Genomic DNA, 23,259 nt, shown 5'->3' with positions numbered 1-23,259 from the left:
TGAAGTGACTTAGTAGCAGCAGCAGCAGCTGCTAAGTTACCTGAGGTCAGGCCAATGACTAAAGGCTTTGCCACAGAGATAGCGCACATGTGGATCCATGTCCACAGTTGATTCCTGTCTGGACCGGGGAGTATGATGCCTGAAGGAGCCTCCATATTGATTACAGACAAGTACTTTAGTGAGGGTGAACTTGGTGAGTTTAAATGCTAATGCTATGGCTGCTGTTCCTCCCACATTCCTCATGTGTGGAATGTGGAAGGAACAGCATGTCACCTCAGGTGAGAAAGTCTACTGAGAGCCTTCCTGGTTTTCTCTCTGGTGCTGGGTTCCCTCATGTTGTCTAAGGAAAGAGCCATGACTAAAGGGTTTCCCACAGAGCTGACACTCATAGGGTTGCTCACCCGTGTGTGTTCTCTTATGCCTTCTCAGGTTTGCATATTGACTGAAGGTGCTCCCACACCGCTGACATGTATAGGGTTTCTCTCCTGTGTGGGTTATTTTGTGCCGAGTCAATCCAGAACACTGACTGAAGGCCTTCCCACACACAAGACACACGTGAGGTTTCTCTCCAGCGTGGATTCTCTTGTGCTGACTAAGGCCAGAGCTTTGGCTAAAGACTCCCACACAGACAACATTCATAGTGCTTCTCTTTGGGATTGTTTGTCTCATGTTTTCTAAGGTAAGAGATTTGATGAAAAGTTTTCTCACACAGGTGACATTTATAGGGCTTCTCTCCTGTGTGTTTTCTCATGTTTCAGGTAGGAACTTTGAAGAGTTTCCCACACAAGTGGCCTTCGAATCATTTCTCTCCAATCTGGACCCGGTTGTGGTTTCTCAGAAAATAGCCGTTTCCACAGAGACTGCATTTGTTTGGTTTCTCTCCCGTGTGAATCATCCTGTGTCATCTGAGGTTAAAGTAATTATTAAAGACTTTTCTACATAGAGGACATTCACATGATTTTCCTCTAGTGTGAATAGGACCCTATGCATTAAGAAATGATCCTTGACTACATGATTTTCCACACTGTTTGCTGACATGTTACCTTCTTAAGTGAATTGATGAATGTTGAAGTGAAGATCTAGAAGCTAATTCATCTCTCAAATTAGTTCATGCAGCAGGATCCCCTTGCTGGTGAGAAACATGTTTTGGGAAAGGAGATATGAGGCTGTTGCTGGTTTGCCCATGTCTAGGCAGACACTTATTCTTCTACATGTTCACCCTAGAGCATCAACCAGGAATAGTCTCCTGGTAAAATGTCTCCCGTGTTAGTTGCAAACATGTTGTGATACTCCCCTTCAGGCACAAACATTCTCTTTTATAGTTTCCAAACCCCAGATATCAGATTAATTTTGAAAACTTCAGTGTGTTCTAAAGACTAGGAGATGAACAATGTTCATGCTATTGACTTTTTTCCTTACATTAGTTTTAAGCTCATAATCAGTTAACCAATTTCAGACTATCCAAAAATTTGCTCTGAAAGAGCTTTATCTCAACTTACACATAGGCAACTGTGCTCAATTACCAACTTGTCACACTGCTGGGTCTTTCATTTGGATGACTGAGGTTCCCACCCCTGAAACTTACTACTGACATAGTAGAGGATATGTGCTTTCTGTAGACACTTCACATAAATATAATTTCTTGTTGTTTAAGGGATCGTTCACTGCCTAAAGAATGGAAAAAATATAGATTTTAGAATGGCATTAGGGAAATAAAATGTAGACAACCACCAAGATCATTGAGTATGTTTCAAATATTGGCACTCAGTTGGAGAAACTGTATATAGCAAGGAATTACTCAATGTAGTATTTGAAAGAAATATTTTAAAAGTCATTATCTATTAGAAAAGAAAAACAGAATGAAAATATAACAATGTAATGTGGGCAGGTGACATTGGGTCAGAAAATGGTGGAAAAAACATGAAATGGCAGGTTCAAGACAAGAATCACTATGTGAAAATTTAAGTGCAATAACTCCATAAGAAACCTCTTCCTTAAATATGAGAAAATGGCAGGAAGTAATATGAATTGTGATGATAGGGGCCCAGAATGATGACAACACGAGGAATATGCCCCAATGTCCTCACTTCCACTTTGGAATATATCCCTGCCTTCATCAGACTTTCATCTGGTATCTCTAAGTACTTAACACACCGGCTGAAACTGTTTTGCCCTGAAGCCCAGGCCCCTGACGCTCACCTGGACTCTGACCTTGGAGGCCTCCTGCTCCTTCAGTCCACAGCTCTGTTCCTTGTTTCAGCTATGAAATCACATCTGATTTGCTAATTTGATATCCTGTTTGATTAAAAAAAAATGTGGATTTTGAGTGTGGACTAATTACCCTTTGCTGTGCTCAAGTCATGGGTAAGGTAGTGAAGACAATAAAGAGATAATTGAAGGTCGGTGCAGGTAACATCTTCACTGGACAGAACAGTGAAGGTCCTTCAGCAGACCAGGAGGAAACCCAGAGCAGCAGCAAAAACAGTGAGGCTGTCTAAGGCTGATGCCCGTGCACCAGTTCAGAGAGAGGCCACAGAATCCTCATTTTTTTCCAAATGGGAAAGATCAAAAGACTCTACAGTGGGCTGAATATTCCTGTCAAACAGGATCCAGTAGTGTGATTCACCTTACAGGAAAAATCGAAATTATGTCATATACAGGACTCTGGCGGTAAGTCTTCATGGAGTGATTCAAACAGAATTATTATTATTTTAAATATGTGATCCTTTTATTTATGCATTAAAATGTCCATTGAATCCCCAGTCCTGTTCTGAATGTTGAGACTAAGTACCAATAAAGATATGAAAGCGGGGGCTGGGCAGGGAGGCGTGGCGTGGGCTGCATCGATGAGAGTAAGGATCTGGCCTGAATACCCAGAGAGCTATCTGAGCGAAATAATTTAGGCTAGCAAACCAGACTGTGGGATATCTACCATGCGAAAAGCCAGCCCTAACTGAAGATACTGCCAGGCCCGCACACGGAACAAAGAACTAAACAGAGATAGCCGGCTGCAGACCATCCCCCTCCGGTGACAGGCAGCCAGAGCCGGAAGGGGGCAATCGCAGCCCCAGAGAGACATTATCTATAAAACTGTAAGCAGGCTTTTTTGCTAACTAAAACTTCCTGGGGGTCTGGACGGTCAACATCTGCCTGGGAAGGTGCGCCGGTTGTACACCTAGATAACCGAGCGGCGGGGAGGCGATAAGTTGCAGCAATCGCACTCGCCAAATACCTCATCACCTGAGCTGCTCGGGCCTGGGAAGGGCACAAAACGCAGGCCCAACCGAGTCTGCGCCTCTGAAGACTACCCGAGTGCCTGAACCTGAGCGGCTTGGAGACGGGAGGTGCAAGCAGCCCAGGGCCAGCCACGGATGGTTCCGGCAGAGCAACCTAGAGCCTGATCAGTGTGGGCAGGGAGGCTACACGCGCCATGAGTGGGGGCAGACCCAGTGTGGCCGAGGCACTGCGAGCACATGCCAGTGTTATTTGTTTGCAGTGTCCCTCCCTCCCCACAGCTCGACTGAACAAGTGAGCCTAAAAAAATAAAAGTGTCCACCACCGTTCCCTTTGTGTCTGGGTGGAAACCAGACACTGAAGAGACCAGCAAACAGAAGAAGCTATAACAGAGGGAACCGCCTTGCAAGTTACAGGCCATAGATTAAACCCTGTGGTTAGTACCGACTACATAGGAAGGGGCCTATAGATCTTGAGAAATATAAGTCGGACCAAGGAACTAGCCGAAAGTGAACTGACCCCACAATACTCACAACAAAACCAGAGAAAGTCCTAGATACATTTTTACTATTTTTACGATCATTCTTTCTTTCTTTTTTTTTAATTAAAAAAATTTAAGTCCTCTATTATTCCTTTAATTTTCACTTTTATAACCTACTATTACTTTGCAAAAAAAAAGACCCTATTTTTTTAAAGCAAACTTCATATATATATTTTTTATAATTTTTGTGACCTTGTTTTTTTTTATTTTCTTCTTTTCTTTAACATTGTATTTTTGAAATTCCAATCTCTACTCTAGATTTTTAATTTTAGCTTTTTGGTATTTGTTATTAATTTTGTACCTATATTTTCTTTATAAGTTTTGTGACTTTGTTTTGTTTGTTTGTTTTCTCTCTTTCTTTTCCTTCTTCTTTTCTTTAACATTGTATTTTTGAAATTCCAAACTCTACTCTAGATTTTTAACTTTTGCCTTTATATATTTGTTACCAATTTTGTACCTTTAAGAACCCAATCTTCAGTACCCATTTTTCACTAGGGAGTGAGATTACTGGTTTGACTGCTCTCACTCCCTTTGGACTCTCCTTTTTCTCCACCAGGTCGCCTGTGTCTCCTCCCTAATCCCTCTCTACTCTACCCAACTCTGTGAATTTCTGTGTTTTCCAGACGGTGGAGAACACTTAGGGAACTGATTACTGGCTGGATCTGTCTCCCTCTTTTTCATTTCCCCCTTTTATCCTCCTGGCCACCTCTGTCTCCTTCCTCCTTCTTCTCTTCTCTGTATAACTCCGTGAACATCTCTGAGTGGTCCAGTTGTGGAGTGCACATAAGGAAGTGATTACTGGCTAGCCCACTCTCTCCTCGATTGATTCTACCTCATCTCATTCGGGTCACCTCTAACTCCCTCCTCCCTCTTCTCCATGTAACACTGTGAACCTCTCTGGGTGACCCTCACGGTGGAGAAACTTTTCATCTTTAACGTAGATGTTTTATCAATGGTGCTGTATAGAAGGAGAAGTTTTGAAACTACTGTAAATATAAGACTGATAACTGGAAGCAGGAGGCTTAAGTCCAAACCCTGACTCCAGGGAACTCCTCACTCCAGGGATCATTAACTGACAGGAGCTCATCAAACGCCTCCATACATACACTGAAACCAAGCACCACACAAGAGCCAACAAGTTCCAGGGCAAGACATACCAAGCAAATTCTCCAGCAACACAGGAACACAGCCCTGAGCTCCAAGACAAAGGCTGCCCAAAGTCACCCCAAAACCATAGACATCTGATAACTCACTACTGGACACTTCATTGCACTCCAGAGAGAAGAAATCCAGCTCCACCCACCAGAACACCAACACAAGCTTCCCTAACCAAGAAACCTTGACAAGCCACCTGTACAACCCCACCCACAGTGAGGAAATTCCACAATAAAGAGAATTCCACAAACTGCCAGAATACAGAAAGGACACCCCAAGCTCAGCAATGTAAACAAGATGAAGAGACAGAGGAATACCCAGCAGGTAAAGGAACAGGATAAATGCCCACCAAACCAAACAAAAGCCTACGAGATAGGGAATCTACCTGATAAAGAATTCCGAATAATGATAGTGAAATTGATCCAAAATCTTGAAATTAAAGTGGAATCACAGATAAATAGCCTGGAGACAAGGATTGACAAGATGCAAGAAAGGTTTAACAAGGACCTAGAAGAAATGGAGTATGATCCACTATGGACCTCTCAGAGTACCTTGAATAGCAAGGAAATCAAACCAGTCAAATTCAAGGGAAATCACCCTGAATACTTGTTGGAAGGACTGATGCTGAAGGTGCAACTCCAGTATTCTGGTCATCTGATTCGAACAGCTGCTGTTGCTGCTGCTAAGTCACTTCAGTCTTGTCTGACTCTGTGGGACCCCGTAGATGGCAGCCCACCAGGCTCCCCCATCCCTGGGATTCTCCAGGCAAGAACACTGGAGTGGGTTGCCATTTCCTTCTCCAATGCATGAAAGTGAAAAAATAAAGGGAAGTCCTCAGTCGTGTCCAACTCCTAGCGACCCCATGAACTGCAGCGCACCAGGCCCCTCCGTCCAAGGGATTTTCCAGGCAAGAGTACTGGAGTGGGTTGCCATTGCCTTCTCCGGATTTAAACAGCTGACTCATTGGAAAAGTCCCTGATGTTGGGAAAGATTGAAGACAGGAGGAAAAGAGGGTGTCAGAGGATGGAATGGCTGGATGGCATCACCAATGCAATGGACCTGAACTTGAGCAACTTGGGGAGATGGTGAGGGACAGAGAGGCCTGGTGTGCTGCAGTCTATGGGGTCACAAAGTGTCGGACATGACTGGGCAACTGAACAACAACATGACCCATTATCATCATCCAAATATCAAAGTACTAAATTGCACACCTGAAAGTGATATAGTGTAGGTCAATTGTACTTCTACTTTTTAAAAAATCAGTAAAAAAATAAGAGGTTTAAAAACAAACCAAAAAAAAAAAAATGAATGAACTTTATAAACTGGATTGTGTCCCCTTCCCCAAATTCATATGTTGAATCCCTCACATTGAAGAGACCAGAATGCGACATCCCTGATGGTGGATCTAGTGGTTAAGACTTCACTTTCCTATACAGAGACAGCAGGTTTGATCCTTGGTCAGGGAACTAAGATCTCACATGCTGCAGGGTGTGGCCAAAAATTAAAAATAAATAAATAAAGATTGAAGAGACCAGAATGGGGCTGTCTATGGGGAAGGAGCAGATAAAACACTGATTAGGTTAAAGTCATCCCCTGAAGGTGGGTCCCACATCCCAGCAGACTGGTGCCCTTAGAAGAAAAGCAGGAGACCCCAGAGCCTGAGGAGGGGCAGGCCAAGAAGGACGCAGTAGGTGAGTGGTGTCCACACTCTAAGGATGGCGGCCTCAGGAGTAAACAAACCCACCTACACCTTCATCTAGAAACTTCCTGCCTCCAGGACCGAGCCTCTGGCAGCAGTTGGAAACTTTTTCATGCTACCTGCTAAGTCGCTTCAGTCACGTCCGACTCTTTTGGACCCCATGGACTGTAGCCTGCCAGGCTCCTCTGTCCATGGGGATTCTCCAGGCAAGAACACTGGAGTGGGCTGCCGTGCCCTCCTCCAGGGGATCTTCCGAACCCAAGGATCAAACTAGAGCGTGCACCTCTAAATTCAGCCTGGGGGAAGGTGCAGTTTCACATCAAACCCCCCAGGATATATTTTCCATTTCTCTGACCCAGAACGATCTGGTTCTCACTGGCCTCTCCTTCCCAGAACTCGTGTCCCAGGACGCACAGGTACAGGGACAGAGGAGACTGCCCCATGTTTGTCATGGTCTTCCAGCTGACAGTCGGGTTTTCCCACAGTCAAGTAGCCAAACAGACCTATTAGCTCCAAAGAGCTGGAGGAAGGTGAGCTCTGTATTACATTCATCGTTAAACAGCCTCCAGGAATACCAGCAACTGTATTTTTTCCCCTTTGACCATGTGTGAACGAAAGGTGTGTTTCTTGGGTGGGTAATTATGGTAGCACAAATTTTAAAGTGAAGTGAAAAGTGATCTCAGTCCAGGCTCACAGAGGAGGATTATACTGTGAAGGGCAGAGCAAGGTCACCGAAGGCAAGGGCACGATTTTTACGTTCTTTGCAATTTCGCATTTCATATAATAAGGTCGCAGGCTTGCTGTATGGAATGACAGTCATCCTCACACCTGGGGTTTCTGCCCTGAAGTCTCTACCCCAGCAAGAATGGGGCCACTTTTCCCCACTAAGAGGAGCAGCTCAAAACTGCTGCTTCAGGCAAAGTGCCCAAGACACTTCATTTGGGCAGGTCTGTGGGGCCTCACCTGGCTCGGGTCAGGCGTCTCCACATGCGAGGAAGCAGGTGCTCTGGGTCCAGAGAAAAGCGGCTCACCTCTGTGAGGGGAACGGTCAGTGCAGGAGGGAGAGGTCTGGGTATGTCTGCGTTCATGCCTCTGGCTCTCTGGAATCTGCTAGAAAGTCTCTTAGTAAGCATGTAGATTTGTAGATAAGTTTCCTCTAAGCAGCAAAGCATTAACTGATGTGTGGACCACAGCGGGGCATGTCTGAGGGTGGGCTAGGTCGGGCCCTGGGCCTGCCCTGGATCTCTGTGCTCCGAGGCCTCCCCTCCCACGTTGGGTGAAAGCATCTGGACACTAGTGTGGTTTGGAAATTAAACCAGGAAAAGTGAGGGGCGAAAATCCTTTGTAAAGTCCTCCTATAGGATAAAAAAAAAAAAAAGACTCAAATAACAGACCTAGGCTGCTGCAGGCCCCTAGATCCAGTTTAACAGGTTTTTCAACTTGCTCTAGAGACTGCAGACAGCAGGGTCCAGAAAATGGACAGAAATGTCTGTCAACCTCTTGTTTTAAGAGTCTGCAGGTGGCCGTGATCGAGGCCTCACACAGAACCAGCCCGCAGGCCGACTGAAGAGGTCAGTGCCTAGTGTCCCCTGGGCCAGTGTAGACAGCCAGTGACACACAACTCAGCAGGGGGAAAGAAGCCTGGGATTGGGAGGGGAAATCACACACACACACACACACACACACATATTGACACACACACAGCCCTGCACACAGAGACATCTGTGCATGTATACCCACACTCACACACACACCTGGGGCACACAGATACCCGTGCCTGTATAGCCACATGCACATACACACACATGTGTGCACACACACATGCACACACCCTGAACTTACATTTTTCTGTTGGCTAGTAGCAGGGCTGAGACATCTCTCGTGGGAATCTGTTTCCACTCAGCTGGATTAGGGTTAGTCTACTTTCTGGGCCACCGCTCAACCCAGGGAGCTTTCAGGACTCAACCTTTAGATTCAATTGAGTTTGCCTGTCTCAGTTGTGCAGGCAAGGGGGCTCCTTCCCAGGGCCTGTGTTTGTGGGGGTGGGGGATGGGGTCTCCTCTCTGGCCAGACCCGTGTCCCTTCTTCCCTGTCGATCATTCTCTGGGTCCTGGTGACCCCAGAGTTACTGATCACCAAGAAGAAAGCACACTGTCTCCGTGAAGGACCACAGGGGTGATTCGTGGTCAGGAGGGTATGACGAAAGGGAGGGGGTGCCAGCCAAGACACCCGCACTCCTGTCCTGGCCCATCCAGAGGGACTTTCAGGAGTCCTAGGACTCTGTCCCACCTGGCTCTCCGGGTTGCTGTGGATGTGCCTTTGTTCGGGTAGAGGGAAAGGACAGGACATAGTTTATTCAGCTAGTTTATTTGGCAGTTTAATTTATAAAAGTAAGTATTAGTCACCTGTCACAGGAGCCTCTGTCTGTGCTCTTCCCAGAGCGCAGGAATATTTGGGGTACTGGGTTTCCTCCAGGGAACGTGACTCACCTCCAGCTGGGGTGGGACTCAGCTTCCTGCCAACATCAATGCTGGGACGCAGCTCTAAGAAAACCATGGGCTCCAACTGCCTAAGGCTGCGAACCTCAGGCCCTGTTGCTTCTCCTACAGCATCCCACCCCTTCTCCCTGTGACCGGCTGCCAAGGACCAGCGGGAGAGGGGCTTCCCACACCCCCCCCCCACCAAGGATACCGCGTTTCTGCTGGTCTGTCTAATCTCTGCACTCAGCTCCGTCCAGAGAGGCAGGCGGTCCCGCCCGGAGCAGCCCCAGCCCTCGGCCCTTGTTCCCGGGGACCAGTCCCTGCGGGGCCACCATGAGGGGAGGCTCGGATCTCCTCTTGTTCAACAAAAACGCGGCCCACGACCACACCCCCGGAGGCTGGAGCAGAACAGACCCGGCGAGACCTCCCTGACGGGGGAACCGCGGTCCAGACAAGTCTGTGGCCTTCAGACCTGACCTCTGGGAAGCCATCAAGTCCCTCAGTCGTCTGAAATACGTTTCCTCGAGGTCCTGAACTACAAGAGATGTTGGCAATTTGGAAAACGGAGACTCGAACAGTCAGAGAGCTGGCTTTGAGCTACTGAGAAGGTCCTGCGCCGGAAGGTGCCGGCGGCCCTGGAGCCCGCCCTGCCGTGCGCGCCACGAGGCGGCGCCGGAGAAGGGACCCGGGCGGGCCCACGTTCCGGGCGTCAGGCGGGACCGGACTCCTCTTGAACGCGAGTCTGCAAAGAGCCTGGACAGACGGACTGTTAACGGAGAGACGCAGGTGCTCACTGACACGGCTGAGTGAGCGCCAGGCGGAACTTGAGCCCTTTGAAAAGTGCGAAAGGCGGGCGCTGTACGCCGGGGGCCGGGCGGGGTGCTCGCGGAGACGGAAGCCCCGGGCGCGGGGCCCACACACCGCGGGGCTGGATGGACGCCCTGGGCGCGGAGCCGACACACCGCGCTCTTCCCGGCAGCCCTCAGCTCCCCTTGTCCTTTTCTTGGTACAGTGGAGCCTGGCTGTTCACTGGGAAGAGCAGAGAGCAGGAGAGGACTCGGAGACTCACACCCAAATCCACAGGGACGACTTGGTTCCGGAGAGCAGGCTCCGCGAGCAGACCTGCGCTCCGCTCCTGTGAGACGGGCGCGCCCGGACCTGCTCCCGGACCGACCTGGGGGGCCTGGGGCTCGGGGCGTCCTCCTCACAGGACGGCTCCGGAGGGACAGGGCTGAGGGGCGGAGGTGACCCTGCGGCTGAAGGGGCTTGTAAAGTCCTCCTTGGCTGCTTTCCTTTCTTATGGCGAATGCCCAGTCGTGATGTTACTGAAAGACAAAAGAATAACCTTTGTAGCATCGCTAACTCATGACTTTTCTCTTTCTCTCCCTCCTCGCTACTCCTTTCTTTCCTTTTCTTCTTCTCTTTTAAAACTCTCAGATCTGACTAATGTCAAATACACACAAACGTATAATGAATCATCATATTCCTATTTCCTCGCTTCTTGGTATTTCTCAATATTTTGCAAATCGTTTTTCAGCTCTGTACTTTTCATGTCTTTATTTCTCTCTTCCTTTTCTTTTTTTGACTGAAATGGGAAGTGTGTACTCTTTAATTTTTATTTATGTATTCATTTCTTTTTTAATTGGACTATAGTGGCTTTACAACGTTGTGTTAGTCTCTACTGTACAGCAAAGTGAATCAGCTGCATGAATACATGTATCCCTTCTTTCCTGGATTTCCTTCCTACTGAGGTCACCACAGAGCATTTTCCCTTTCTTTTTCTTTGTGCTAGACTGTTTTGAAGCAAATCCAGGGTACCCTGTCGTTTCCCTGCTCAGCCCTTCAGTGAGCTTCTTTAGCTGATGAGGCCCTTTCTCTTCCAGCATAACTGCCACATTGCTGGTACCCTAATCAAGTCAATAAGAAGCCTCTGATATTACCCAGTCCATATTCAAGCTTATCTGGCCCTCTCAAAAATGTTTTCTTGTAACTGGTCTGTTTGATACAGAATCCAAACAAGGCCCACCCATTGGTTGTTTTGCCTCTTTTCTCTCTAATCCTTTCTCCTCAGGCCATTGTTTTTGTAAACAAAAAATAGTTTGTTTTTCCTGTGCAGCATCTCATGTTCTGACTTTGACTTACTGCTTCCTTGAGCAGTTGTTTTACTTGTTTCTCTAACTTTTGCATTTCCAGTAAATTGTTAGATGTAGAAACTTGATTAGTTTCAGGTTCAACTGCTGGTGAACCCTGAGGGAACTCAGGAAGGAAACAAGAAATACCCACTATCTAGTAGCCATCAGACTGCAGCCACCCTTGATGGTGCAGCTTGAGGAAACTCAGGATGAGAAAACACAGGATCCTGGCCCCAGAGAGCCGAGGAATGATTTCAGTGAGCCCAAACTCTTGCATCTTCCCATACCTAGAAAAGTGCTAAATTCCTTAACTGGGGATATCGGTTTTTCTTTTATTACCAGTAACCCTTTGTTCTGACTATGTGTTGTTATTGCAAAAATTCCTATATATCTTGGCATATATGCTGGGTTCACCATTTCCTTTTCTAAACAGTTTTATCCTAGAGGCTCTACCCTAAAACTGTCGGCCGAATAAACATAACTCTCAACTTGTAGGTTGTGCATTTTTTTCAGTGCACATGCTTTTTGGCCAGAATATTTCTTGGGTGGTGGTGTGCGCTTCTCTGAATCACAGTAGGAGGTCCATGAACTCACAGTCTTGTAAGCTTACAGTGAGGACAAGGTTGATCACTGAGTTTAGTTGCTCTAAGCCTTAATTTTCTATCATCAAATTCCCTGCCAGGCTTTCCAGTGGATGTTTTAAAGCCATCCATTGACATTGTTTTAGTTCTATGATTTCATTCAGGGGTGCAAAATGGTGATTTTCCAATTCTATTATCCATTCTTCATTTATTAGCTGGAAATTTCTATGAATATTTCACTCATATAATGGTTGTTTTTTTGATTACAGCCATGAAATTAAAAGATGCTTACTCCTTGGAAGGAAAGCTATGACCAACCTAGACAGCATATTAAGAAGCAGAGACATTACTTTGTCAACAAAGGTCTGTCTAGTCAAGGCTAGGTTTTTTCCAGTGGTCATGTATGGATGTGAGAGTTTGACTCTAAAGAGGGCTAGGCGCAGAAGAATTGATGCTTTAGAACTCTGGTGTTGGAGGACTCTTGACAGTCCCTTAGACTGCAAGGAGATCCAACCAGGCCATCCTAAGGGAAATCGGTCCTGGGTGTTCATTGGAAGGACTGATGTTAAAGTTGAAACTTCAGTATTTTGGCCACCTGATGCGAAGAGCTGACTTATTTGAAAAGACCCTGATGTTGGGAAAGATTGCCGGCAGGAGGAGAAGGGGACGACAGAGGATGAGATGGTTGGATGACATCACTGACTCAATGGACATAAGTTTGGGTAAACTCTGGGAGTTGGTGATGGACAGGGAGGCCTGGCATGCTGTGGTTCATGGGGTTGCACAGAGTCGGACACGACTGAGTGACTGAACTGAACTGAATGGTTGTTTACCCTAAAATACAGTTTCTACAAGAAGGGCAGAATAAATGCTTAATCTTTTCTCTTATATACCAGTTTCCAGAGTGATAAGTTGGCACCTTAACAAACTCCAAGTGTAAATAATATTGTTTTTTAAGTATCAGTACGACCTCATGGTTTTTTCTATGTTTGGTGTTTAAGATATAATTTACTGTTATATTTTTGTGTATTTAATGTGTTTATATATTTTATATATTTAATCATTTGTAGTCATAATTCTCTGCCAGGATGTAAAATGCTCCATCCTAGCCTAGGGAGTTCCCCTCAGATTGGAGCCAGTGTTCTCTGCACATTCACCAGCTTCTGGTAGCTTCTCTACTCTCTAGCACGAGATACCCCAGACTCATCTTGTCCATCTCATGCTCCGTACTTGGAACCTACTGTTTCTGTAAGACATCCTGGTTCTTTCTAGTGGGAAAGGTAATGAATGACCCATGGCTTGTGTGCTAGGGGTCCTCATTGCTACTTCACTGTCTCTGCATTTGTAGGGGTGGGGCTGAGAAATATACACTTGTTAAGAGGGGAAAAGTCCAGATTTTAAACTAATATATCCAATTCAAATTTAAGGCTATAGGATTTTAATATAACCTTTTAATTTTATATGAATCTTCTCTTACATCAAAAATCTTGGTTCTGATGATGTTTTTCATCCTCCTTCCAACCTGACTTTCATCTTGAGAAGCTTCAGATGGACACACAGGCAAGATTAGTACAGTGCGTATCCATACACCCTCCCTCTGGATCCACTAGTTGTAATCGCTTTGCAAGTTTAATTTGATTTGAGTGATTAGAGAGGATGTTGCCAGCTTTGTCACATTTCAGTTCAGTTCAGTTCAGTTGCTCAGTTGTGTCCGACTCTGTGCAACCCCATGAATCCTAGCAGGCCAGGCCTCCCTGTCCATCACCAACTCCCGGAGTTCACTCAGACTCACGTCCATCGAGTCAGTGATGCCATTTCAGCCAGTCCTAAATACTTCAGCTCGTACCTCCTAGGAACAGGCCATTCTCTGGCAAAATGTCAGTGCTGAAGATTGACACACAGATGCCACACAGATGCCACACAGATGCCACACAGATGCAAATCTCGTAGATACTGCTCTAAGGAGGGGCACTGATGATGGTGTGTTTAGATGACTGTGGCTTTTCCATTGGACAACAGTCATGTCTGGCTTCTTCAAAATATATGTTCTGCATACAAACTCTGCGTACATTTTACACAAATATACATGTATTTTGTGAAAACGAAATTCTTCAAAGTATTTATAACTGGAAGCCACTGCCTTCCACTGGTCCTTCTCTGAATGGCATGCTTACCCTCTTATTTTCACTTATCAACTTTAAACACCATCTGTTGTCTCATAAACCACAAGGACTTAGTTGATACTACTCACTCCCCTAACCACTGGACCACCAGGGAATTCCCCCACGTTTTTACATTGCTTGATTTTTATGTGTGCTTGTGATTGATCGAAGTGGAATGTGGACTTACTCTTGCCAGATGAAGTAGAGGACAGTGTGTGTGTGTATCATCAGGAGTTGTAAGAAATTTATTGGAGTAAAGGGAAGGCAACCCTCTCTCCCCCAGCAGTGGGTGTCTACAGGCCTTGTGGTGCAGAGATGACAAAAGGCAGGGGCAGTGGTCCTGGAGATGCTTCTGTGAGTGATGTGTAAGTAGATCATGTGACTGTGCCGGAGTTCGAAATGGTCCTCCAGGAACCAGCTATTAGGCCTCCTTACTCGGGATAGTTTTATGGTCTTAATGAAAGTTCTCAAATGCTAAGGTTAACCAACCCACAGCCCACTGTCCCAGCCCAGGGAGGAGCAGGGGCAGCAGTTCTGGGCTCAGCAGATGGACAGGCTGCTGAGATCACTGGGTCTGGGATGAGCTTCTGCTACGAATGAGGGGGCCTGAGGCTGTGTCATTTATCATGTGCTCTCGGTCTCACTGGACCCTCTGCATCGCTCACCTGTAGATCTGGTGATGGATCAGAGTGGAGGTGGCAAGGCTCATGGCCTCGTCAGCATCCCCCAGTCCCATACTTGGTGGGCTAGGCGGCCTGGCCTGTCTGCGCTTTCAAACTTCAAACTTTCTTAATCCCTTCCAAAAGGAGACACAAGACTCATTCTGGTCTCAAGGACGTCTGCCTCACAAATTCCTTTTATTGAAACAATGGTTACAAATACTCCACGTGGCTCCTGAGTGCCCTCTGCCGTCGCTCCCAGCTCAGAGTCAACGGATGCAGCACTTGGCTTTGCCCCTGTAGCAGGTGCCTTCGACCCTGTTGTAGAGGGGGCAGGGCGATAGGTTGCAGGTCCCCCCTTTCCTGGCACATATGTAGCTGTCAGACCGCTGGCCGAGAGCCGTAAGCTGGCCGGCACCTGAGAGGAGGGAAAAGCAACCATGTCAGACTCCTGGCTTGCGACCACAGGGATTTCAGGGGAAAGCAGGACAGACAGCCCTTTGCAAAGCACGTCACAGGGGTTTCCCTTGTAAGAGCTTCACCCCAAGATGACCTGTGGAGCTGCTCGTGAAACATGGCATCTGAAGAGCCCCCTCAATGCTGGTGGGTTATGGTGTCTCCACCCTTAGTGAGCCCTCATTTTTTGGCATTATCTTTGAAGATTCAGCACATTATAAGGCCAAAAAGGAATAGCAACATATCTCATCAGAGTGCTTTGGTTACGTTCCTTATCTAGAATGAGTCTGTGTGATTTTTAGCAAAGCACTCAAACATTCTGAACCCCAGTTCTCAAATTTAAAATTAAGGAGACTAGATTATGTGATCTCAATCATTTTCAAGATTCTGAGGCTGGTCATCTTTCTTTCTGTCGGGAAACAGCACTTTTATGGTTACTTTTTTTTTAATTTAAACTTTTTATTTTATATTGGAGTATAGCTGATTAACAATGTTGTGATAATTTCAGGCGGACAGCAAAGGGACACACCGATGCATATACATGTATCCATTATCCCCCAAATGCTCCTCCCATCCAGGCTGGCGTGTAACATTGGGCAGAGTTCCATGTGCTATACAATACGTCCTTGTTGGAGGTATAGTACTTATATATACCATTTTATATAAACCATTTTATATATAGCAGTGTGTACATGTCCATCCCATTATGGCTGCATTTAATTCTCCAAGAAATGTATCACTTTTTCCTAACTAACTGACAGAGGAATTGAGATTAAATGTTCTCATTATCTAATCAGTCAATAGTTATATTATGTTAAAGATGCAGGAAAATATTGGAAAAAATTCAACATTGATTCATGATTGAAAAAAAGAAAGAAAGAACTCCTACCAAATAAGGAACTGGAGGAAACTTCCTTAACCTGATAAAGAGTACTTACAGAAGCCTACAGCACACTGTACACTTAATGGTCAAGCGCTGAAACATTCCGTGAGATGGCAATCAGACGAGCGTAACTGCTAGTCATTATCATTCCACATTGTACTTGAGGCACTAGTTAGGGGAATAAGATAAGAAAGAAAGAAACAAAAGGTAGAAGCGTTGGAAAGGAAGAAATAAAACTGTCTCTATTTACAGATATTATGATTATATGTAGGCAGTCTAAAAGGAATTAACAGGAAAGCTTAGCAAATTTGCTGTCCATGAGATCATATACAAAAAGAAAAAAAAGAATTTTACTTCTGCAATCAACAGGAAAAAAAGAAAGAAATAAAAACACCTTATAGAAGAGCATAAAACATGCCTTGTTACAAATCTAAAATATAATGTGCAATATCTCTATCTGTAAAGAATACAGTATTTTTTTTTTTTTGTAATTTAAAGATGCCCTAAATAAATAGAAATGCTATGCTTAAGCATTGGAGGTTAATTATTTTTTAAATGTTAATTTTCCCCCAATTAAACTGCAGTGCTAGCCCCAAAACCATGAAAATCCCAGGAGATTCTTGCAATGAAACTTCACGAGCTGATTCTAAAATTTTTGTGGCAATTCAAAGGACCAAGAATAGCTAAGGCAGTCCTAGCAAAGAAGGCAGGAGAACTTGCTTTACTGGATTTTGAGACTAATTATAGAGCGCAATGGCAACCCACTCCAGTACTCTTGCCTGGAAAATCCCATGGACAGAGGAGCCTGGTTAGGCTGCAGTCCATGGGGTCACTAAGAGTCGGGCACGACTGAACGACTTCACTTTCACCTTTCACTTTCATGCATTGGAGAAGGAAATGGCAACCCACTCCAGTATTCTTGCCTGGAGAATCCCAGGGATGGGGGAGCCTGGTGGGCTGCCGTCTATGGGGTTGTGCAGAGTCGGACACAACAGAAGTGACTTAGCAGCAGCATAGAGCCACTGTAATTAGACCAGATGGTGAGGATACAAACATACCAACTGAACAGGGCAGACGAATATACAAACAGAATAGCAGAAGATGCCCAAGGAGATCCATGCAGATACTGAAAGTTGAACAACAGTGCCTCAGCATAACAGTGGAGGAAAATGGTCTCCTCCATGCTTGGTTCTGGAACTATTAAATATTCATAATGGAAAAAATAAACCCTTTACCCTTAGTCACACCATACGTGCCCATTAAAAATCACTGCCAGATGATTATCAACCTAGATGTAAAAGGAAAATCAATAAGCCCTCAGAAGACAACACTGAACACTCTTCATGCCTTTGGGCTAGAAAAAGATTTCTTAAGGCATCAAAGTACTAATGCTAAAGGAAAAAATATGACACACTTAACCACCTTAAAATAATGTGGAAAATTCAGAGAGTGAAAAACTAAGGCACAAAGTGAGGGAAGATATTTGTCATGCTTACAGCTGACAGGGCTGCTATGTAGAATATATAAAAAACTACTCCGGATTACAGGGCCTCTCCTCCGTCCAGCCTCCACACCCAGGAGACCAAGCACTTAAAGGAGCCATGTCTGGGGCACCCCTGGCCGTCCAGTGGTTAAGAATCTGCCTTGCAATGCAAGAGACATGGGTTTGATCCCTGGTCCAGGAAGATCCCACATGCCTCAGAGCAACTGAGCCCCACGTGCCACACTACTGAGCCTGTGCTCTACAGCGTGGGATCCGCAACTACTGAAGCCCATGTTCCGGAAAGCCCATGCTCAGCCCCAAGAGAAGGCACTAGAACAAGAAGCCTGTACACACAACAAAGAGCAGCCCCCGCTGCATAGCTAGAGAAGATCCTCACATCAACGAAGACCCAGCACAGCCAAAATGAAGAAATAGATCCTTACAAAGAAGAAGAAGCCATGTTTGATTCTGTGACTCTGGTTTGAAAGCCTCTGGGGCCCACCTGAACACAGATGGGGTCTCCTGCTGCCTCAGGCCTGATTGACCTGTGCTTCCCTACATCCCTGGCTCCTCTCCTGACACCTCACCCAGGTCCTGGCATGCTTTGTGCCTTGACAGCCCTGCAGAGTTGGAGCTGATGGCCTGGGTTTGACAGAGTTGCTGCTCTGTCTGTTACCAATCATGTGACTTTAGCCAAGTTATTAAGCCACAAAATGGGGGTAATGATTCTTCTTCCCCATAGCAGAGCTGGGAGGACTAGAGTAAGAGTGAGAGCTCTGTGTTTGTTTGTTTGTTTTAATTTATCTGGATGTCTGGGCTTTCAAAGGGATCCCCTGGTTGCTCAGATGGTAAAGAGTCTGCCTGCAATGCAGGAGACCAGGGTTCAATCCCTGGGTTGGGGAAGATCCCCTGGAGAAGGAAATGGCACCCTACTCCAGTATTCTTGCCTGGGAAATCCTATGGATGGAGGAGCCTGGCAGGCTACAGTCCGTGGGGTCACAAAGAGTCGGACACGACTGAGCGGCTCGCCTACCTCCTGGGCTCTCACACCAGCTCTCCTTCCATGTGGTTTGTCCTTGCCCCCTCTCGTTTTGATAGAGGCAGAGTGAGAGACAAAATGGGTGATGAAATAGTTAATCCCACTAGGGGACTGAAAGCAGAAAAATATGGGAGACCCCTGTAAGTTAGTGATCACTCGAGAGAGCAGGTTTGCTTAACCTCAAAACCAAGCACATTGCTTAGCAACCAAACCGTGCAGCAGAGGCAAGAGGCATGGCTCAAAACAGTAAAACAACGGTGGCATGAGACCCACGTCTGCCCAGTGAGCTCAGTGAGTCAATGACCCCCAGAACATGCTCTCTGCACACATAGTAGAACTAATTGTTCAACCTAGCTTGACCAGGAAGGGACGAGAAAACGCCCCTGCTCAATTTGGAGGAGGAGCAATGTTGGAAGCATGATGTCCACTTAAGAAAGTCAAAGAAGATCTTCTCCCCCTCCCCACTTTTCCATTGCTTATAAAAGAAGGCTGTAAGTTTTTGGGGTGCAGCACCCCATTGCCTGCCCACTTTTAAACCTCATAAATATTGTATTCTAATAAATCACTTCTATCACTTTGCCTGTCATTGAATTCTTTTCTGGGCTAAGAGATAAAGAACTTTGGTACCAGAGCTCTTCAGAAACACCCCCGGGCAAAAATGACTCTGAACAGTTTCACTTTCACTGGTTTAGTTAAGTTCGGGCTGAAAATCCAGATTCCCACCTTGGCCAGGCAGATAACACAGCTCTGTGAAATGGGCTGAGGTGAGGCAGTAGGGACTGGTGGGGTCTGCGGTGTCCTGAGGAGTGCATCCTGTGTGGAGGCAAAGCCACTCTTTAGCCGCAGCTCACTGCTGCCATACAGGAGTCTGCCACATCTGTTGTGTCTTTAGGAGAAGATAACATGTACACACTGCTATATTTGATGTGGATAACCAAAGGGCTTCCCTGGTGGCTCAGCACGTAAAGGATCTGCCTGCAATACAGGAGACACAGGAAACTTGGGTTCAACCCCTGGGTCAAGAAGATCTCCTGAGGAGGGCATGGCAACCCACTCTAGTGTTCTTGCCTGGAGAATCCCATGGACAGAGGAGCCTGGCGAGCTACACTCCATGGCGTCACAGAGACAGACTTTGACTGAAGCCACGGAGAACGCAACCAAAAGGACCTACCGAATAGCACAGGGAACTCTGCTCAGTATTATGTAACAACCTGAACTGGAAAAGATTTTGAAAAAAGAGTAGATACATGTATACATACAACTGAATTATGTTGCTGTGCACTTGAACATAACACATTTTTAATCAAGTATACTCCAATATAAAATTAAAAGTTAAATAAAATTTTAAAACTTTTTTAAGAAAAGAAGATAAAAATCTGATTTTTTGTGTGTGACATATCCTGACTTTTAATTGGGAGAGAGTTAAAAGAAATATTATTTTGAAAATTCCATGAGCTCAAAAATGACTTTCATCATTCCCTCACTTCTCAGCATCCTCAACAAAGCCTTCCTGGCTCCTCGAGGCCCCGTCAGCTCTCATCGTCACATGTTCCCCTAGCATTGTGCCCTTAACAGCATTTCACAGCACAACTGTCACTAGCTAAGGAATTCTGTAACCTGTTTGCTTGTGCTCTGCTTCTCAAATGTGCGGCCATGGATTTCGGGGCTGTTCCCTGACGCGTCCCCTCATCCCAGGGCAATGCCTGCCTGCAGCAGCTCTTCGCCCAATACTCCTTGAACAGCGAGGACACAGCCTCAGCTTTTCTCAGCACCTCTGCTGGGCTCCTGTCCAGCTTCTGCAGGGACCTGGGTGGCCTTGCCACTGTGACATTATTCCATGTTCACACAAAGACCACCCGTGTAAGCTAACAGTGGGCGACACGGGCCTTTTTCTCTGACCGGGAGGAAGACTGATCAAGAGAACACCAAGTCTTAGGGTCTCCTGCAGTGACCACAAAGCGCTGGTTCCCCGGGGCCTCACGGGCCTCGATTCCCCACCTGTGAAACGACCCGGTCTGAGGGCTCTTCCAGAAAAGGAGTGAACCGACCCTGTAGGGGTTCGGGGTGGCTGAGCAGTGCCACCTCCCTCCCTGCACTAGCCCCAGGCCTCTGGCATTGGGGCAGCCTGCTGGCAGGGCGGGTATTGCAGGGGCGGCTGCAGCAGCTGCAACAACCAGCACACAGCAACGAACACGCAACCACAAGGAGGGGAAACACCCCAGCTGGCAGCTGAGCACGGGGCACCTCAACCCTGGGACACAGGTTGGGGACCCTGGTGTGTTCTGATACAGAAAACATCTGGGGTCTTCCTCCCCTCCAGACGTTTCGACATCCCCCAGAAAACGTGGTGTCGAGCTTGCCCTTCCCTGCAACCCCTTTCCTGGTGTGAGCATTTCAGGTCTCAGAGGGGGTGCTCCACCTGCAGGGACCCCACCGCTCAGGCCCCCCAGCTCCAGCCCAGAGGTGGGGAGGACCTCACTCCGCCCCTTCTAGAAGAGGAGTTGGGCTCGGGGAGCAGTCCTGAGGGTTCCCATCCTGAGGCCCTCTTTGCTGCTGCTTCTGTGCGACAGGGCTTGCCTGTCGTCCAAGGGCAGTATCTAAGCCAGTCCAGTTTATGCTGGGCGCTCCATCATATCAGCTGCCATTTCTGGAAGGAGTGATTAGTAAGTTCAGTTCCTCCTGTGAGTCCCTGGGAACACTCGTTTTTGAGGCTTTGGATGAGATGCTTGAGATCCTACTTAGATGTCACAGACTGGAAACAACTCTTCAAGTTAATATCGTGGCTTTCAAACATTTTGAGTGTGAACTGAGCTGCGGTAAGAGACTTTGCACGGCTGCTCATGAACACACGTGCTGTGAGATGAGTGTGATAACAGCAGGACACTGCATGGATTTCTCTGAGTCTCTTAAGGGTCCCGACTGGAAACATTAAAGTTCTGCATTGGAATACTTTGGAACCCAGCTGTCTGAGGGGAGCCCTGAGGAACCCCTGGAGTAAGGGAGGCACAACTGCACAACGACGTGCTGGCCTGGAGGAAAGCGCAGCAGGGCTTGCAGGGAATTCCAGAGCTTAATGCCCTTAGAGCCCTCTGCCGCAGCCCACTCACTCTGCCAACGAGGAAACTAACAGCCAGAAGAGGTGACTGGCTGGAGATGACCTGGGAGTGAGTGGCAGGGATGGGATAAACTGTGTTCTTGATTCTTCTGGCAGGCAGGGGCTCGCCTTCTCTTACACCAGGGGCATTGCTGCTTTGAACCTGAGGAACTGGCATCCCCTGGCCTGACACAGAGCTCCCCTGCGGAATGGGCCACCCTGGAGGATGTGAGCGGATTTCTCAAGGAAGGTGGATCCCTGAGGGTCTGCACACGGGTAAGTCAAAGACTCCGGTGGAACTGGTCTTGTGGGCAGGGCAGGTGGCACCTGCTTGCAGGAGAACACCTGGGAGGGCCCACCCCGGGCCCTGGCAAGAGATGAGGTGCAACCTCTGGGCTGGCTGGGATGCTGAGCCTCTCGGGGGTAAGGGGGCATCTTGCAGATGGAGTAGGGGTCCCCTTCACAGAGGATACTTTCTGGAATCCCAAGACAGAGACAGGGCTTGGGGTGTGGGGGCTGCCTGGCACCTGACATCCCCGCCAAGGGCAGAGGGAAGGGAGCCCTGAGGGAAAGATGAGAGAGAGACAGGAGGGCCCTCCTGCCGCTCAGCTGCCCTCAGGCTCCTGGGAGAACTAGCCCAGGGAGGCTCTAGGCAGGCAGGTGCACTCCTTGCACTCAGGATGGCCTGGACCCCTCGGTCGGACCACCCCGTGCCGTCTGCCCCCGACAGGCAGCTTAGCCCGGAGAGGCCTTCCTGCTGCCTTGGGCTTGGGTTGCAGAGAAAGTCAACCTCAGACATGTCCCCGAGTTCCAGCCCCGGGCGCTGCAGGGTCCCGGCTCACCTGGGCCCAGCTGGGAGAGAAGCAAGCCGAGGGCCAGCAGCAGCAGGTGGAAGACCCTCATGGTGGCCGCCGGTGGCCGGAGGCCTGGGGAGGGAGGCTCAGGGGAGGCCGGGCTCCAGAAGCTCCAGAGGCTCCAGTGGCGGCAGGGTCACCGCTTTTATAGGGCTGGAGGATTGCACAACCGCACACACCAACGACGTGAAGGGCGGCGTCCAAGGCCAGGGAGAGATTCTAATAAATAACCCTTCACCGCAAGCCCTGAGTTGTCGGGGAGTCACGTGGACGCGCGTCTCCCTCGGCTGCCACAGCTGGATCCCGAGCTCGGCTTGCAGGCCTGGAGGCAGCTCCTCCCAGCTGCTCTGCTCTGGGTCCCCGCAGAACCGCTCAGATGGAGTTCCCAGGACAGGAGTGCACGCTCGAACCCCAGCTGCCAGAGGCTCAGGGAGTGGAGAGGTGGCCCCGGGGGGCACTGAGCCAGGCAGCTGCCCAGCTGGCAGCTCACGCATCAGGCCTCTAGGGGAGCTGCGCTCTCCACGCGGTGCCCCAGACTTCACCCTCGTCCCTCACAAAAGCCGGGCTGTTGCCTTTCCTCCAACCTTTAGGGATGGAATTTTCTTCTAGTTTTTGGCTGGTGTTGCTTTTTTTAAATCAAAATATCTCTCAAATCTTTTATAATCTATGAGCTTCTTCGGTCACTTAAACTTTTTTTTTTTTTTTTTTTTTGGTCACGACAAATTTTTTGGAGCAGTTTTAAGTGCACAGCAAAATTTAGGGGAAGGGACAGAGTTCGTCGTATTCAAACATTTATCCTTTCACTCA

At 47.5% G+C, this 23,259-nt stretch overlaps 1 protein-coding gene and 1 pseudogene across 1 annotated transcript; both read right to left on the bottom strand.

The window, feature by feature from the left end:
• Positions 1-288: 288 nt before the first annotated feature.
• LOC147343472 (uncharacterized) lies at positions 289-9,185 on the bottom strand (annotated as a pseudogene).
• A 5,620-nt stretch (positions 9,186-14,805) lies between these two features.
• Positions 14,806-22,648, bottom strand: LOC147343471 (beta-defensin 1-like). Its single transcript, XM_086379807.1, has 2 exons — positions 22,441-22,648; positions 14,806-15,061 (listed from the first exon to the last, which is right to left on the bottom strand). The coding sequence occupies exons 1-2, from the start codon at positions 22,499-22,501 to the stop codon at positions 14,913-14,915; spliced, it is 210 nt and encodes a 69-aa protein (XP_086235933.1). The 5' UTR covers positions 22,502-22,648; the 3' UTR covers positions 14,806-14,912.
• Between the last annotated feature and the right edge of the window lie 611 nt (positions 22,649-23,259).

Source organism: Bos grunniens, chromosome 27, assembly GCF_055505025.1.
Source record: "Bos grunniens cultivar Pamir isolate PY7600 chromosome 27, Bosgru_T2T1.0, whole genome shotgun sequence".
NCBI lineage: Eukaryota > Metazoa > Chordata > Mammalia > Artiodactyla > Bovidae > Bos > Bos grunniens.
This window is presented reverse-complemented; position numbering and strand designations above follow the sequence as displayed.